General features: G+C 34.9%; 1 protein-coding gene across 1 annotated transcript; it reads left to right on the top strand.

Annotated features, from left to right (window-relative positions):
- Nucleotides 1–8,446: 8,446 nt before the first annotated feature.
- LOC122079363 (wall-associated receptor kinase 5-like) lies at nucleotides 8,447–12,663 on the top strand. Its single transcript, XM_042646163.1, has 3 exons — nucleotides 8,447–9,247; nucleotides 9,826–10,002; nucleotides 11,457–12,663. Exons 1-3 carry the CDS (start codon nucleotides 8,521–8,523, stop codon nucleotides 12,548–12,550), a joined length of 1,998 nt encoding a protein of 665 aa, XP_042502097.1. The 5' UTR covers nucleotides 8,447–8,520; the 3' UTR covers nucleotides 12,551–12,663.
- The last annotated feature ends 6,271 nt before the right edge of the window (nucleotides 12,664–18,934 follow it).

Below are 18,934 nucleotides of genomic sequence, written 5' to 3'. Positions count from 1 at the left end.
TTTTTTTTGGGTAGAACATGTCTTTGAATTCAATCTAGTAAAGTACAAAGCTAAGTACAAAGCTTACTTGTTGTATTGCTCTTTAGAAAATATTCTCTTAATATATAAAAGGGAAAAGGTTCTTTGAACTTGACGCGTATAACATATTATATATTTTTTACATGAGATTATTATATTAATTTTTTTTAAAAATAAAAAATAATAAAAAAAATTTATTGTGAGAAAGTGTAAAGTACTCTACTTGATCAAATAACATTCACAGGGAAATAGAATATCTATAACTACGATTTTTTTTTTTTTTTTATCACAATAGAAGGTCCAAAAATTTGAAGCAATTCTTTATATAACTATCTACGATCATAAGTGTCGTCATTACGTTTATAGTTTGTGAAGTTTCTATAGCAGAAAAGTGATACTTGAATTTTTTTTCACTATATCTATGATTTTTAAAATATTTTAGAAGTATTTTCTTGTAAAAATAGTCAAATGATCAAAATGCCCCCTATAAGGCCAAACCATTAAAATGATATAAAAATATGGATGAAGAACTAGTGGAATACATTCAAATCATTAAAAACACATGAAAATACACCTCATAAATATTTCCTCGGAATTTTGTGATATCTTTCTACATTTTTAAACATAAATGACTAAAATACCCTTTAAGAGACAAAATTGCAAAATCACAAACCAGATTTCTTGGACCAAATTTCTTCCAACCGAAGCTCAGGTATATGAATTAAATCATGCTATTTCACCTTATAAGAAATCCAAAACTCAATTTGAGATTTAAAACCTCTTATTTTTTCAAATGACTAAAATGCCCCTAGGGAAAACGAGTCATAATTAAAAACCATGATTTGGACTTCATAATTTTCAGTGAACATCAATAACACTATTGTTTGGTAACGAACATCAATAACAATATGAGACAAGATATATAGCTTCCCTCTTTACTCCTAGTTAAATAAAATTTTAAGATAAACATAAATAAAAGAGAGAGAGAGAGATTTACCCTTTATGCGTGGGAGGGTTCCAGCTCAATGTGTGCCTGTCCGTTTCACTATAATTCATTTTCAGGGTCCACCATAACTCAGCTTGGAAGATGGCACTCCAAATGGCCAAACTTGTCAACAAAGGGTATTTTGGAAATTTCATTTAGATGTAGCTGAGGTTTTTGAGGAGGCTGAAGGGATCAATGGAAAGAGGGTATCAAGAGTTTTGTATTGTGAGTTTTTTCAGAATTTTTTTCCCTCCATAAGTCCTTCAAATTTCCTTGATTATATAGCCAAAAAGCAACAAGAACCTGGGTTTTAAGGTAGGCAACAAAGACCACAAAGAAGCTAGGTTTGGCGGGCTGGGCAGGCCTGGCCTGACCTGGCGGGCTAGGCTTGGGGGACAGACCTGGGTCTTCCAGGCTCAGGATTAAATGCGATGGGACTGGACTAGCTCGATCCAGGCGGGTTGGGATGGACTGGGTTAGGCCAGGGAGACCCAAGTTGACTCGGTTTGAGCCAAAATCTTTCAAAAATATATTTTGTTAGATTTATTTTAATTAGATTCATTGTAAGAACCTAAATTAAAACAGTAACATCTTTCAAATCATGTGTCAAATTTTGAGTGCCACATAACTTCATATAGCATTTTCTGAAAATTTTCATCCATATGGTGATGAAGGTTGGATCCTACCAAAGAGTGACTTAGAAATCGAAGAATACATAAATTGGTTATTCATGCTGATTGAGGTCCAAATGATATTGGATTTGAATAAAATCTTACGCACATGTATAAAATATCTTTAAAATATCTAAATAAAGGGACCCTAGGAGTTGTGCCTCAAATTGATATTTTTCAAGTACAAATCCATTCAGTACTCGTGATAATATTCTTTTGTATACAACTTAGATAGAAAAAATGATTAAGGGGGGAAAAAAGGCATACTTCTTGAACACATTCATTATGACAATCTGATGTTTGAGATTAGTTTGAGATTGTCATGCTGAATGTTACTATAACAAGATATCGCTTTAATTAGGAGTTGATATTTCATCCTTTAGGTTTTATCTTAGCTTAGAATTGGAGGGCTTTTTAATAGTCTAATCTACTGATAGCAATGCCAAAGATGGATTAGTATTATCTAGGCTCTTTATTTAGTTGTTTTTGCAATTGACCATTGGTCCTTAGTAATTATTATTTTTTATGTACTTGTTTTTTTAATACAAATGATCTTTTAGCTGAAAAAAATTAAGCATATATTTGCACTTGGTCGTTCAATGCCGCCTAATGCCATTTGTTCAAGAGACATCAATTCCTCAAACATGTTACTATATGAAAACTGCGTGCATAGCTAAAGTGTCAATTTTTTTTATTTTTTATTATTTATTTATTTATTTTTAAAATCCTAGATTCTTAGATTTTAGAGCATCCTTCTGATCATAACTATATTATCCATTTGTTTTAATAACGTAAAACTTAGGGTACATGGATAAAAAAAAAAAATCATACAATTCATCTAACTGATAAAAGTGATGTTGAACCCTAAGAGGTTAGCCTAGTTAGTTTGCAGGGGACATGGTACTTCGCCTCAGGAAGTGAGGTCCCGTGATCAAACCTTCGTCTCTGCACCTAATTTCTTAGGGCCACTACACGATAGTTTTCATCTTGAACTGATCCGATCTTGTGTAAGCGCTATCATACTGACCCTAGGGACTAGTCAGGTCAAAAGATCTAGACACCCTGGGTATCAAAAAAAAAAAAGAAGATAAAATTGATGTTGGAACATAGGGGGTGAAGAATAACTATAGGAGGAAAAGTTCTCTTAGCCTAAGAGGTACACTGTGCCTCTTCACATGCATTATTTTAATTTTTTTTTTTTTTTTTTTGAAACAATAAGGGACTAGCTGTATTTGTTTTTCATTCCAGCTTTAATATATTTTTCACACATTTAAGAGAAAAAAAATATATATGAGAAAGTGTAGAGTACAATACTTGCTCAGATAACCCTTTCCAATAACAAAAATATCAAAAGTAAGACCAAGTTAGAATGTATTGATTTTTCAAAATATAGATGAAAAAATTAATACGACGAGGACCATTGACACCGTTGCTAATCCATACATGTCCCTACCTATCTAATAGTTGCAACTTGCTACATTATCTACCTTCTGGTGAATCAAAACATAGGGCCTGTCTATCAATGCTAGACAAATTAGGTTTTTGGTGGGCCATGGGTTGACAACTGGTGAGGTGTGTAGTTTACGTCATTAGGTCACGGTTTCAACATTTAAAAATTCATCCATTATTGATTGAAGAAGTCCAACATTTGTAGTCAATGTTAGTGAGGATTCCCCAACCAAAAAACCCTATAGGGCCTTTGTCGATCAAGGAATACAGATCAGAGGCACAGCCGCTCCAAGTCAACCAGAAAAAAAATATATAATAATTAGTAAATTTTGCATTAAAAATAGCATATATAATGGGATAAGAGACCGAGTGGGATTTGGAATGTGACCTGTAAAACCCATACATGATTGAAAATGAGATAGAACCATATAAAGTTACCCATATGGGGCAACATGAGAAACCAGTAATTGCGCTAGAAATATTTTAGAGGCACTTATTTTTGTGGGAAAGTATGCTCTTACGAATGTGGGGTTCAATAGAAGCGCATAAGAAAACATTAATTGAAGAGTCACTAAAAAAAAATCTTATTTATATTTATGTATAAATTATATACATTAGGAAAAACTTATTTTTTACGATTTGCTTTAATTAAGCTCATTCTCATTATTTCACTTGGAGAGATGATGTAATAATTATAATTAAATAATTATTATATTGTCTGGATTAATTAAGTGCCAGATTTCAAAGCCTAATTCGGTTAATTATCCTTCACGTAGTGGCATGCAACTCCATTATATCCATTCACATTCACGTTATTCCAACCATTATTGTGCAATCTTATTTTCCTTAATTTTCAATATTCTATTATGCTACTTGATGACTTTGTTTAGACCATAGTAAGTTCGGGAACAGTAATAATACAAGAATGGATACGTATGATAATTAAACAAGCCATACAGAAACAATACTTTTTAGAAATCCGGTTCAATAAAAGCACATGGCAATGATACAGTACGTGTTTAATACAATTGCTATGTAAAAATCCAGGAAAAAAATTTGGGTTTATTTTGGTATTAAGAATGAAATAAAACTAATTGTTTATAATTAAATTCTAATATCCCATGCTCTCACAAACACTTAAATCCAATCTAGCTTTCAAATTCGGGATCATTTCTCCTTTTTTGTCTTTTTTTTTTTTTTTACATTTAATATTAATTAAGTTTCATCGTGTCTATCATAGTAAATGTTGATAGATGATCCATCAACCACTTTCTATCATAGCAAATAATAGCATATATTTATCAAAATAATAATAATAATAATAATAATAATAATAATAATAATAATAATAATAATAATAATAATAATAATAATAGCATGTGGATAAGCATTTAACAAATAAAAATATCATCATTGATATTATTTTATCAAACAAGAAAATCCAAAACAACCCCTACTGATGTGGATTTGGATTTTAAAATCAAAATCAAATCGCGTATAGATCCAATCAGATATTCAATAATTCAATCATAATAACCAATTGTATATTTGTAATTAAGGTAAGATTTTAAATTAAATTAGAATATATCATAATTAAGTAGACTTAATAGACTAATGGATGAGAACAAGAGGGTGGACACAAAGTATTTGATTAACAGATTTATGACAAGCTTGAGATGAAATTAAATAAAGGGTATAAGGTAATAAAGGAGAGAGAGAGAAGCAATATGGAAAGAAGGGTTGGAATTAATAAAATAAGAAAGGAAGACATGTGTTATCCATATTTTTCTCAAAATCGAGAAACCTACGGAAATGAAGAAGTGTTGTTCTGACTTTTGGGGTTAAGGTTTTTTATTTTTTATTATTTTTTTATTTTTTTAATCTCAAATTAAACGTATTAATAAGTATAAAACATATTATATATGTTTTAAATGTTTATAATATGAGTACCCCATAAAATAAGTGTATGATACGTATGTTTTGGATTGATACAAAAAATTATGAATTTTTGATTAAAACATTCACATACGACAAAAATCTGCGTATTATATGCGAATTTATTAACTATGATTTAGACTTAGGATTAAACGATTAGCGGGCCAAAGCATTTAGGAATCGCCCGTCGATTGAGAGGTGGAATCAAAAGTTCAATGGACCTTAAATTATATCTAATGGGTCCCCCCCGATTTGCAATTTGTAGAGTCATGCGCAGCACCCTACCCCACCCCTATCTATGACTCAGCAAATAGGGAGTGTGTTCTGGTATTTTCGATGGAGCTGTTGTCCCCAGCGGTTGTCTTGTGGACGATCGTCCACCATGCACTGTTGTGAAAATGACCTTAATTTTACATATATTAATATTATAATTATTTCAACAGCTATTTCCTTTCAAGTTGCGTTGAAAAAGCTTTGTAATCTAGAAAAGAATTTTTTTCTCTTTTGTCTTAATAAAATTAATTTATCTTATTTTATATATATTTTTTAAAGAAAATGATGCATTATTTTAGAATTTTTTATGAACTTTTGACACCATCAAAATTTTATTTTTATTTATTTATTTTTGAAATGATGCTTCACGTGATGAAGTGAGAAATTATAACTTTCTTTTAAGAGTAGGTATTTTCTATCCGAGAGCAACCCCTGCACCCAAACACAGGGACGTGCGCCCCCAAGAGGGGCACGGTAGTCATTACGTCTCCTCTGTATCTATAGCACAGGGACCGCACTACTCTTGGAAAAAAAAAAACTTGTCATATAAAGGAAAATGAAGTGAAATTTTTATACTTAAAAAATAAGTGCTTGTAATCATTATTGATTATCACATGTGACTATATCATTAACTTCAAATTATTCTATATTTGGTTATTAAATTTCACTTTATTTTGCATCCAAAACTCTCTGTCATAACTTATAATATGTAAATTAAAAATTACATCTAAAATGTATTATTACTAAATATGGTTAAAAATGAAATACAATCACATGGGATCACATTGAGTAATGATTATAAAAGTTTCTTTTTTAATTATGAAAAATTTACTTCCCCTTTCCTAAAATATCCTTACAACCAAACATTGGCATAGAATTTACCTGTTGAAAAGGATAAGTATTACACTATAGAGGGAAAGATAAGGTTATTTATTTTCCAGCAACATTACTAACACCAAGATTTCCCACGCACTAGAAAAATCTAACTTAATAATAAGAAAGTTCATACTGGGATCACATCAAATTGGAATCCTAAATATGGATTTAAAGTCAGATCACTACATTAGTAATCCATTAGATCAAATTGGGAAATTTCCTAATTGGTATTGGATCTGGTCAAAGCTGATTGAACTTTAATCGTAACTGTTGATAACCCTACTTCCCATTGAAACTTGTAGAATAGGGATTAAGATAGGGATGCCAATTGGGTGGTTTCTGTGGGTTTCGATCGGTTTGAATCGGTTTCGGTTCAAGAATGTGTGAGAAATCAAACCATTAAGAAATTTCGGTTTTTGATCGGTTTCGGTTTCGATTTGGTTTGGTTTTGGTTTAATTAGGTTTTTTAATATCGAGTCACTAACGGTTTGGTTTGGGTGTAACTCTTTTCACATACTCACAAAATAAAAATAAACCAAATGCATTCATCCATGATCGGATATGATAATCTAAACAAACATTAAAAAAGAGACACAAAAGGCCCACAGATTGACATTAACTGATTAGAACTTTAGAAGCGCTCCCCTTCTTTTCAAAAAAAGTGGCAGAAAGACATACTACAGAGGAGGAGAAGAAGAAGAAGAAGAAACTGCTTACCAGAATTATGCCGAGTCAACTTCACCATGTGAGAGGAAGACGAAGGAGAAAGAGGAAGCACAGCCGCACAAATCCAAAATTTTCAGCCGCTAAAGTGGACTTGGAATCTTGGTCTTGTCTTGGAGAATGAAATATATCAATTCATTAACTATTGAGTGACAAACGGCTGCAACTCCAAAGAGAAGGATATATAGTATGGGACTATAGGTGTCAAATAGGGTTTTAATTTTCAACCAATTATCGGGTTGATCGGTCGGTCCCATTGGGTGTCCATCGGGTTAACACGAACCAAACCAAAACCGATAACTTCTAATATCCCTAATCTGAAACCAATCCAATAAGCCCTCGATTCGGCTCCGTATAGATTTCTTCGATCCGTTTCAATCGGTCTTATCGGTTCGGGTTCACTTTTGACACCCCTAGATTAAGAATACAAAGCTTATGGGTTTCTGTTGCAGGTCATTCCATGTGTGATGTTTAGACTCCGAATAGAACCTTCAGGCCATTTGACCGTTTCAGCAGGATAGCAACCCAACCAAAACCCCCCCGGGGCACTAGAAAAAAGCAAGCTTTAATGGCTTCACAAGGAAGGTAGGATTGCATTCCAGGACAGGCTTCTCCATTTTCTAGGCAACTTCCAAGCTAGTTGTTGTGTTTTAGACAAAACAAGGTAGTTATCTCATAAAGAACTGGTCAATGTGCTTCCAGAAAGCTACCGCTTGCGAGTATCCACACTTAAACACAAGTGGATGCTAAAAGATTATATTCTTCTCCCTCTTCCCTTGCGCTGAAGATGTTGCCAGGCATCTTGGACTGGTCTGCACACTGGTGCAGTGACCATACAAGCGGTTTGTGTTTTTTTACCCTTCTTTAAATGATCCACTAGTAAATGACAAAATGACACTATATTCTAAAAGATTGCTAACCTGGTTGTGTGGCCCCTGCATTAGCCTGGAGCCAATGAGAGGTGGACATTGGAGCATCAATGTGGAGGGTCGGAGACTCCCTGATGGTGTGGGCTAATGAGATGTGTGTATTTTAGGAGAAAAAGAATGCCCCTTGGGCATGCAACCTCTGCAACAGCACGGGGGCCATTAGGGAAGAGGGGGGGGGGGAACACATGGGCTTCAATAGAGATGGATTTCCTTTGAGTCACACAGGGGTGGGGTGTAATTTTGCTCCCTACTAAATCTGGAAGTAGGAGCCACGCTACCATGGAACAATAATTTCCCCAATCATTCAATCATAATCGGGGATGGAAATTTCAGCTTCCCACAGTTCAAGTACATCTTTTTCCAAGTCAATGAAAGAAGTACCTCCATCTTCAATTAATTAATTGCTTGCATGACAGAACAATGACAACGATAAGGCACTCTTTATTCAAAGCCTTGAGGTTATTGATAGACCACCAAAGACATTCAAAGTGAAGAACCACAAAAGATAAGTGAAGCCATGATTCTGATTTTACTTTCAATTGCTCTTCTATCATTAGGTGCAGCTTCCATTACAGTTCCACCTTTAGCCTTACCTGGTTGCCAGGAAGAATGTGGAAATGTAACCATACCTTACCCATTTGGAATTGGAGAAGGATGCTTCATGGGTACTGATGATAGTTATCTTATAACATGTGAGGCCAAGAATGGCAGAAGCCTCAAACCTTACCAAGGAACTGGACCCATTGAGGTCCTAGAGATGTCACTGGAAGGGCCAGCTATATTCAATAGTAGCTTTCATGCTTATCAGTGTTTCAGTTCAAGTGGAGAAAACACAAATTGGCAAAACTACTGGATTGATATGAGAGCTTCACCTTTCAGGTTCTCAGTGACTCGAAACAAGTTTACAGCGATTGGATGCGACACCTTGGCTACTATAAGTGAGTATGTGGCTCAAGACTTCATGAGTGGGTGTGTTTCTGTGTGCAGTGACTTGGGGAATGTGAAGAACGGGTCTTGCTCTGGAATTGGTTGTTGCCAGACTTCAATCCCTCTCAACCTCAAACGTTTTAATGTGACTATTGGGAGTGCATACAACCACACTAAGATCTGGCGGTCTAACCCTTGTAGTTTTGCTTTCTTGGCTGATCAAGACTGGTTCACCTTCAAATTATCAGATTTCTCTGCTGATCGCTTTGTCAGTTCAACTATTCCTGTGGTGATGGATTGGGCGATTGGGAACCAAACATGTGAAGTAGCAGTTGGTGACACACAGTCGTATGCTTGTGGCCCAAATAGCTATTGCTCTAATTCCACCAATGGTCCTGGCTATCGGTGTTTCTGCAATGATGGTTTTCAAGGGAACCCTTATCTCTCTCAAGGATGCCAAGGTAATCTTCTTCTTCTTCTTTTTCTTTTTCTTTTTTTTTTTATTTATTTTTTTAATGATCAATTTCTTTAGAGTTTTGCATATTGTTCTTAAATCCTATGCACTATACGGAATTAAATATATAGTAGAAGAGATAAAATAGGATGCTCTTGACAGACCCTTTATATTTTTTTCGCTAGAAGATTCAAAAAAATTTATTAGAAAGATGGTAAAGGATCACAGAACATTATACGGACTGAGATACCTCCACCTTCGGCCATCAGCAGAGAAGTCCATTATAGGTTTGCTTGAGATTATAGGGATTCTCTTATGAGCTTGCATGTTTGTCTCTCTGTTGATGACAATACCAAAGGTGGAGAGGTTTCCCCTCTTTTAGCTATTTCTATGTATTTGGTCTACGGATGCCTAGACTTAATTATTGTACCATTTTCATTACTATTATCGAATACATATACTTTGCTGACTTTACTCAAAAAAATAAATAAATAAATAAATGTCAAGTGTGAATTGTGGATTTTGCGTTCTATAGAGCTAACAAATTTTCATTGTTCATGTATCGATGGTGGTGGATTGAAAAAGACATAAATGAATGTGAGAAGGGTTACAATAATTCTTGCTATCTAAGTGCTATTTGTACCAACACTTTCGGGAGTTACACCTGTTCTTGTCCACGAGGCGACCATGGTGATGGCTGGGTAAATGGCACTCGTTGTACCCACGATCCGAAATCTTTTCCATTGATAAGCATTATTTTAGGTACGCAATTTTCTTCTTTAATTCTTAAGGCTCCCTGACCCCTATCTCTCTATTTTTTTTTATTTTTTTATTATTATTTATTTATATATCATGATAACTACATACCCATGGCATAAAAACTGCTCCAACTTTCCAGTTGGTCCAAACCACTCTTTTAATTAACTCTGTCAATGTTACCACTCTATTCCATCTCTTCAAGATGGAAGTGAGGTGACACAGCTTCAGGTCAATGGATTAGCTGCCTTGAATCCTCAACTGAAATTAAAATAAAGGTAGGAAGTCCAGGATTCAAAGTAATTGAAAAATTTGAAGACATTAGTGTTGTTAGAAGATCAATGATAATGAACAAGAGTAAGAAACATACCCAAATCCATCTCCTTGAGGAATACACCGCTGGATCGAAACCTTGGTGAACACATTTGATCTTGATCCTTTTGATCAGTCTTGTCTGCTCTCTTCTCTATAGAATGACTAGACTTAGCAACTAATGGTTATTTTTACCAATTTATAGAATGAAAGAAGGGACTAATAACCCTGTCAGACAGAACATTGATGCTCTCCCATAATGAGCTCAATTGTACGTTAATACGTTCATGTAACTCCCTACGTTTTAAAAGGGTTAACTAGAAGCTCATGTGGAGACAATACTTGTTTTCCGCTCCTCCAGTCAACATCCTTTCACTAAACCATGCTTATACAATGATTGAATGCTAATAAACCCAAACATGATGTAGACAGTCCCATTACTTTTGTAATTAATGACCAAAACAGAACACAATGATCTTATTCTCTACTAGGTACCTTTATCCATTAATAATTAGGGAAGCACTGGAACCACTCAAAGTTCCCATACTTCTGTCAAGTTTCTCTTCAATGCAAGCAGTTCGGCCCCTTCTATTTTTCAAGTCAAGAAACCGCTAATGACTTTCAAGTCAATTGGGTAATAGTACTAATTAAGGATTGAAGTGAAATAGCACATTTGCAAGCTAAGTTTGATATTCTTCTTCCTATTTTCTCTTATTTACATGTCAAATTTCATTTTCGGTAGAGTATGCCACATGATAAAAATAGAGTTTTGAAAACCTAGAGCTATGAAAGAATGCATAGTAATTGTTGGAATATTGTTTGTGTGCATAGAAATATGTGTGATACATAACAATAGACATAAGGGTATTTGATTGAAGCAGGTTATGAAATTTGACATCCTGCTAGCCTAAATCAAGGCTTTTTTTTCTTTTTAAGTTAAATCATGATCTCTCTATCCAACAATTAGAATAAAACCGCATTAGTTGACCACATGGCTGGCTATATAGGAAAAGGATGTTCAACAGGCGTGTAGAAACCATTTATCCCTTCTTTCTTTCCTTTTGAATATATGTAAGGCAATTAATGGTAAACTGTAAGAGAGAAAATATGTAAAGTAAAGATCTCAGTTGCAGTATGTTTTTGTGCAGGTATTGGGCTAAGCATTATATTTCTACTTGTTTGCATTTATTTTTCATATTGGGCAATCAAGAGAAGAAGACTTATCAAACTCAAAGAAAAATTCTTCCAAGAAAATGGGGGTTTACTATTGCAACAACAAATAGCTTCGCATAAAGGTGGTGCAAAAATTGCCAAGATTTTCACTGAAGAAGAGCTAAAAAAGGCCACCAACAACTTCCATGCGAGTCGAATACTTGGTGAAGGAGGGCATGGTACAGTTTTCAAAGGAATATTATTGGGTGGCAAAGAAGTGGCAATTAAGAAATCCAAAATAATGGATAAAGGTCAGATTATAGAGTTCATAAATGAGGTTGATATCCTTTCCCAAATAAATCATAGAAATGTGGTAAAGATCTTGGGATGTTGCTTAGAGACACAGGTTCCAATGTTAGTTTATGAATTCATCTCTCACGGAACCCTCTTTCAACATATCCATAATGAGAATCAGGCAGTGTCTATTTCATGGGGAAACCGTTTAAGAATTGCCACTGAAACAGCTGGTGCACTAGGGTATTTGCACTCTGCCCATTCAATACCAATCCTTCATAGGGATGTCAAGTCTTGCAATATACTACTAGATGATAATTACACAGCAAAAGTATCTGATTTCGGGGCTTCAAGATTGGTTCCTTCTGATCAAACTCAAATGATGACATTAGTTCAAGGGACCTTAGGGTACTTAGACCCAGAATGCTTTCAAACAGGTCAACTAACTGACAAAAGTGATGTTTATAGCTTTGGTGTTGTTCTTGCAGAGCTCTTGACTGGGCTAAAGCCACTTCCACCTGAAGGATTTGGGGAACATAAAAGCCTGGTGATGCATTTTATTTCTTCATTGGAAGACAATAAACTTCTTCATATTCTTGATGTCCGAGTGGCAAATGAGAGAAATAAAGAGCAGTTTTTATCAGTTGCTGAGATTGCAAGAAAATGCTTAAATATTAAAGGGGAAGATAGGCCAACAATGAAAGAAGTTGCAACAGAGCTTGAATCCTTGAGAATATTCTATGAACACACATGGTCACAACATGAATATGGGGTAACTGAACACTTTTGTGGATGAACCATCAATAAATTCCAGTCACTGCAACTGCTCAAGAAACTCTAGGGAATATTGTCTTGCTATCATTACTGAATGGTTGTTGATTTTTTAGCTAATTATCATTGCGAAAATAAAAGTGTTGTTTTAATGACAAAAATTCATATCCTAGACTAATGTTGGTGTATAACTTCAAACAACTGAAATCAATAGATTGAATCTTATTATGTGCATGACTTGAATAGATATCTAATCCTTTCTAGATGAATTAATTGAATCTTATTATCTACATGCATGAATAGATAGCTGCTCCTTTGTATCACCCCTCTCTCTCTCCAGTTTATGTTTGTTACTAAATGGTAACAGCATTAATCTTATAACTGTTTTTTTATGGGAGAGGAGTTTTATATGGAACAGTTTGGAGGGGTTATTCAAGACGGACTTGGTTCTTCCATGCGTAAGTTAGATGGGTATGTAACAACCTCAAGGGGTAGACAAGTTGGCAGCATATCTTCGCCTCAGGAAGTGTGTGGTACTGAGTTCGAATCTTCTTATCTCCTTGGAGACACTAACATGGTGGTATTTAGTGTTCTTCACTGCTTTCAATGAAAGTTGAATGATTCTCATTTAACCTCAGTATGACTCGGTCTATGTGGGTGTAGGGTCAGTATGGACCTGCAGGACTAATCAAGAAGAATACTTGGATATCCAGCATTAGCGAAAAAATAAAAAAGATGGATATATAATTTTATGATTGGGTAGACCTTAGGGTTCCTATTCACATGTTAAGTTTAAGAGATGAAGTAAAAAAAATAAAGTATTGAAAATTTCAATATTACTAAAAAGTGCTCAAGGAAACATGGTTACGAGACCAGTACAAGGATGCATGCAAAGGAAATGGGGCTAAGGAGGGAAGTTTTCAGACTACTTTTATGTATATGCTAGCTAGTGGGACCAGTCCATGTAGAGTGTGAGCAGCATGTTCCCCCTCTAAATTTTGTTTACCCCTTTTTCCTGCCATGTGAAGCAGTGAATATAAGCTGTAAACATAATTTCTAATGCATTATAATGTAACAAAAGTATCTCGGAGAAAAGTTATCAATCAACTTGTCAAGTTTCCCTCTAAAATTTGCTTTTGTGGATGATCAAGACTGGCTTACCTTCGATTTTTCAGATCTATCCGCTTGAACATTAGAACAGATCAAATGTTCACCTTTTGGGACCTCCAAATTTTAGGTACCTGCATTGGGATACCCCAATTTGAGTTCCTGAGTGAACAGTGTAGGGATTTCCTACCTATTTAATTGGGTGTCCCACATGACAAAGACCTTCCTGTTGTCTCATAAGATTTGATTTGATTTGATATGATATCATAATATCGCTTAACAATAGTAAAGAAAATTAAGTCAAGTGCAAACCCAAATTTAACTTGAATTAGAACAAACCAAAATGAAATTAATTAAGTCTAAATGAACCAAAATAAACCTAATTACACTTTACACCTAATTGAACCTAATTAAACTAAGATGAATCTAATTAAAACAATTAAGATGCAATCATAATTAATTAAACCAAATAGACATAATTGATTAGATGGAATCAAAATATGCCTAAATGAACCAACTAAGACCAAATCGATCTAATTAAAACTACATGAACCGAACATTAATAAATTAGAGTTCAATCTATTAAATTAATTAAACTGGTTCTAAATTGCTATTGGGAGAAGAAAAATACCTTACACTTAGCTTTAATCAAGAAATAATGGGAGATAACCCTTGTGCTTCAACCCCAAATCGAATCGAACCGGACTAAATCTCTCGGCTCAAAGAAGGATTAATATGTCAAACTTTGATGGGGTCATCCTCTCTCCCATATTCCCAATTTTTCTCCTCCCGTTTGGAAAAGGGGAAGGGCTATACTTATTGCCTTAGGACTTGAGACAATTCTCTCTTATTTCCGATGTGAGACTAAAAAACTAGGGAGAATTGTCAAAAAAATCTTGCTTTTGGACAAATGGGGTTGGGCACCACGTGGCACTCCCTGGTTGCTCGGAATGGAATCTAATACCGAACTTTAAAGTCAACTTTCGAGGGTCATATCTTTCAAACTGTTAGTCAGAATTTGACTATAATATGTCGTTAGAAAGCTTAATCCGAGCACTATCCAATGATGTGAGACACGATTGTGGTCTCGACCGAGACCTTTACGAAAATACACATAAAGTAAGGACGGATCATGTAGTGAAAGAGAGAATATGAGGTCGATTCGCATAATTCTCACATCAAAGTGTAATGTCCGACTTGAGGGGACAAATGACAATAATCCACAACATCAAATTCTAATTTTTGAAAACATTTTCTCTTGAAAGTTTATAGGGAAAAAAATGGTCATTTTCTACTCTAAGCTCGAAAATTCTCCAAGTCTAAAATGTCCAACATGTAATTTTTCTTGTATCATCATCGCCGGGGGGTGACCAAATTAGGTGTCTATAGGCACCATCTTCATGATTCCCTTCAGATTCCAAGACTCACAAGCCTCCCTTCGAACGTCGTCCAAAGAAACATGTTGGAAGTTGATTCTACCAATTAAGGCAAATCGATATCTTCCTAGCTGATCTTCGTATGCATCTTGGGGAATTATCACCTTTGTGGAGTTCCCTGCATGAACTGGATCAGGGAGTTCACTTACCTGTGGAAAAGAGCTCCCAACAGCTTTAGCGTAGGATATTTGTAGCTGGAGCCAGAGACGGCCTCCCTTCTACAGGTACTGTTGCAACGGTGAAAGTCAGACCATTGACATTCTGAGCCGGTGGAGGGGCATCAACATCGCCCTCACCATCTTCCCTTCTTTCCATCAGCAAAAAAACCATGATCAATTTCTGCTTCCATCTGTCTGGTGGCCGGCCTCAAGGTTATCAGAGCAGGTCGCAATCTCAACACCACTCTCCATCCTCTATTTCAAACAATCGAATACCCTCATGTATTGGCGTAACCCCGTTGTATTTTCAAGTTAGACTATTCAGGAATTTTGAGATTCTGCATAAAAGAAGTCTTAAAATAACCATAAAGGTACTAGACTTACGCAGATCCAAATTTAGAAATGAAAAAAAAAAAATAAAAGAAGAAAGAAAATGGATAAATTGGGCTGAAATACAACTCTTCTAGGATGATTGCAACACCAATGGGGGTCTTACAACTCTTCTAGGATGCAAGTGAAGTAGAAAATTCCAACTCTTCAAGGATGGAATAAAATTTCTTCAAGGTTTCCAAGGAATCTCTCAATTGGAGAACCACAATTTAATTATCAAATTCAATTAAAAACTCTTCTCATTCTATTTTTACATGCTATATTTGGTGGCCTTTTATACACAAATAAAATTTTTAAATCTCAACTTCTACCCCTAAGATCCTAAGGTTGAGATTACACAGAGAAATCCCACTATCTTGGGTTGCTACAAAAGTTTGTATTGTCCAAGGTCTTGATGCAAGTTTCATAGTCTTGATCCTTGTATCAAGATAAGTAGTGACTTCCAAGTGGCATTTTCTTTGTAGATTTCAAGAGAAGAGAAACATCTTGACTTAGAGAAGAGCAAGAGGAACTTAAAGGAATCTCTTAGGGACTCCAAATGGTAGATTTGAACAAGAGTGTTTGGGCCAACTTCTTTAGTGTTTGGTTCCTTCTTGGCCTTAGTTCAGGTTGGTCAAATGAGCTTTACGGTCTTGGACCTTGACTTGAAGGGATTGGGCCTGCATTATGCTCCCATTGTTGAAAAACCCTAAATGTCCTCGTGCGCCAACAGGATCAAATGGGGAAAAGATAGCATCTCCATTTGATTTGTTAAATGCATAAAAGTGATCTTGCAATTCGATTACAGGTTGGTTGATCGTCTCCATTTTGATATACATGAACAAAATTGATTCATATATGTCATTTTAGTTTGATTATATAACACATCTATATTTGGTTTGTTGATATTGCTCATGACGCAGACAAATTTAACTCTAAGTGAAGGCATAGGCATCTCCAAAAATGGATCAACGTACTCAACTTGAGGAACCGATGAACTCTTTGTCATATCAATTTTAATAAACTTTGCCATCGCCATTGCCTCCTTCATATGGGAATCTAAAAAAGAATCCTTAGACACAAGAAATAATTTATGGTCTTCAAGTATACATTCTGAAACAAATTCTGGTTCAAGTGTTTCAAAACTTCTATCTTCGTTAACTTCCTCATCCGGGTACTCATCGTACTTGGGAGGTTCTCTTAAATCAATTTGGATATTAAAGTGATCGTCTTCGATAATACCTGGCTTAAATTGAACTTTGTTTAGTGAAATGTAATCACTTGTCTCAGAAATGATAGATAAATAATTCAAAATTTTTCCATCCATTGAAATCGATTTCGAGAATTTTGGTTTGTTGTCATTGATGCTTCTTGCACAAACATATTTTTGACTCTTTGAATGATTAAAACAAGTTTTAGATGTCTCCTTAATAGGATCTATGACCATCGTGGATTTTTCTTCAATTGTTCAATCCCAAGAATCAAGCCAACCATTTGATGCTAAAATTGCAACATCTCGACCTCAAAAATTAATTTAACAATATGTTGTTAATGTTAAAAATTGACATCTCTACTCCTTCTTTGAATTGAAGGCATGGTTTTCTCCTCCAATGGTCTGATACCAAATGATGCAATTTCCCTCATGGGATTGCCCGAATATAAGGATCGAGAGAGTACTTGATTTTGTATATAAAACCAATTTCAGACAGAATGACCTTTGGTTAGTAATTTGGAGATAACTCTCTACTTCGATATCGGTTTGGGGTGATTCAAATCGGTAATTAAAGACAAGAAGTGGGGTTATAACTTTTGTGAGATAGGAATTCTGAGATTCTATGTGAAATCAGTCTTAAAATAACCATAAAGTACTAAACTTACGCAGATCCGAATTTAGAAATGAAAGAAAATAAAAATGGATAGATTGGGATAAAATATAACTCTTCTAGGATGATTGCCACACCAATGGGGGTCTTGCAACCCTTCTAGGATGCAAGTGAAGTAGAAAATTCCAAATTTTTAAGGATGAAATGAAACTTCTTCAAAGTATCAAAGAAACTCTTTAGGTTTCAAAGGAATTTCTTAATTGGAGAACCACAATTTGATTAATCAAATTCAATTGAAAACTCTTCTCATTCTATTTATACATGCTATCTTTGGTGGCCCTTTATAGGTAAATAAAATTTAAAAATCTCAACTTCTACCCCTAAGATCCTTAGGTTAAGATTACACAAGATAAAAAAAGAAAGATAGTAGAGAAATCCCACTATCTTGGGTTGCTACCAAAGTTTGTATTGTCCAAGGTCTTAATGTAAGTTTCTAAGTCTTGATTCTTGTTTTAAGATGAGCAGTGACTTCCAAGTGGCATTTCTTTGTAGATTTCAAGGGAATAGAAACTTCTTGACTTAGGGAAGAGCAAGAGGAACTTTAAAGAATCTCTTATGGACTCCCAATGGTAGATTTGACCAAGAGTGTTTGGGCCAACTTCTTTAGTGTTTGGTTCTTTTTTTGCCTTAGTTCAAGTTGGTCAAATGAGCTTTACGGTCTTGGACCTTGACTTGATGGCCTTGGGCTTGTATCACAAAGTTTGAAACTTTAGTTTCCATTGATTCTTGGCCTTTATCAAACTACAATGAACTATTACTGGATGATCAAGATAGATCAAGATTTCATTTCATCTAGGTTTTATTATTATTATAGTTAAAAGGTCATTTATATTAAAGAATAAAGAAAGAAAAAGTATCAAAAAGTTGGACAAAGAATGACGAAATACATACTACATATCCACACTAGTACCAAACCCCACCTTTGGATTAGCCATTAGAAGGGAAGGGAGCTAGGTAGCAACACATATAAAATGAAAACTAAATCAAATTACACCTAAGGCAGTCCAAATCTTGATCTATTATTTGTATCATCTCGAATGTTGTCAATAATCAAGGTTGGCCATCCCACCTGAGCACTGGAGGACTTCTCCTTTACAGCTGAATTTGCTAAAAAATCTGTTACCTGATTAGCATCACAAAAGCAATGAGTGATCATCCTGATCACGTGATTGCAGCCAAGGATTAAAGTATCGGTATCGATCGCTATATCGGTCGGCCAAAATTAAGAAACGTATCAGACAGTATCGTATCGTATCGGAGATACACTAAGATACGCTAAAGATACACACATAAATGGATAGGAAACATTTTTTTAAACACTTTTGCATAAAGAATTTGTTAAGCTATTGATAACATGTATTATGCATAAACACTAAATTGAGGGTATCGTACTAATAATTCAAGGTTTGTAGTTGTCCCATAAATATAAAATCCTTGTTCCCAACCTTGATTTCGA

The sequence above is a fragment of the Macadamia integrifolia genome, chromosome 1 (assembly GCF_013358625.1).
Source record: "Macadamia integrifolia cultivar HAES 741 chromosome 1, SCU_Mint_v3, whole genome shotgun sequence".
Classification (NCBI taxonomy): Eukaryota; Viridiplantae; Streptophyta; class Magnoliopsida; order Proteales; family Proteaceae; genus Macadamia; species Macadamia integrifolia.
The sequence above is the reverse complement of the archived record's forward strand: the minus strand, read 5'-3'. Positions and strand labels throughout refer to the sequence as shown.

What these genes read in the sequence shown, in the direction of transcription:
- LOC122079363 (XM_042646163.1), top strand. Translation starts at nt 8,521, where the DNA reads ATGGGTACTGATGATAGTTATCTTATAACATGTGAGGCCAAGAATGGC. An exon ending in TCTCTCTCAAGGATGCCAAG is followed by an intron (nt 9,248 to 9,825) that starts GTAATCTTCTTC and finishes GGATTGAAAAAG; the next exon opens with ACATAAATGAATGTGAGAAG. An exon ending in ATTGATAAGCATTATTTTAG is followed by an intron (nt 10,003 to 11,456) that starts GTACGCAATTTT and finishes GTTTTTGTGCAG; the next exon opens with GTATTGGGCTAAGCATTATA.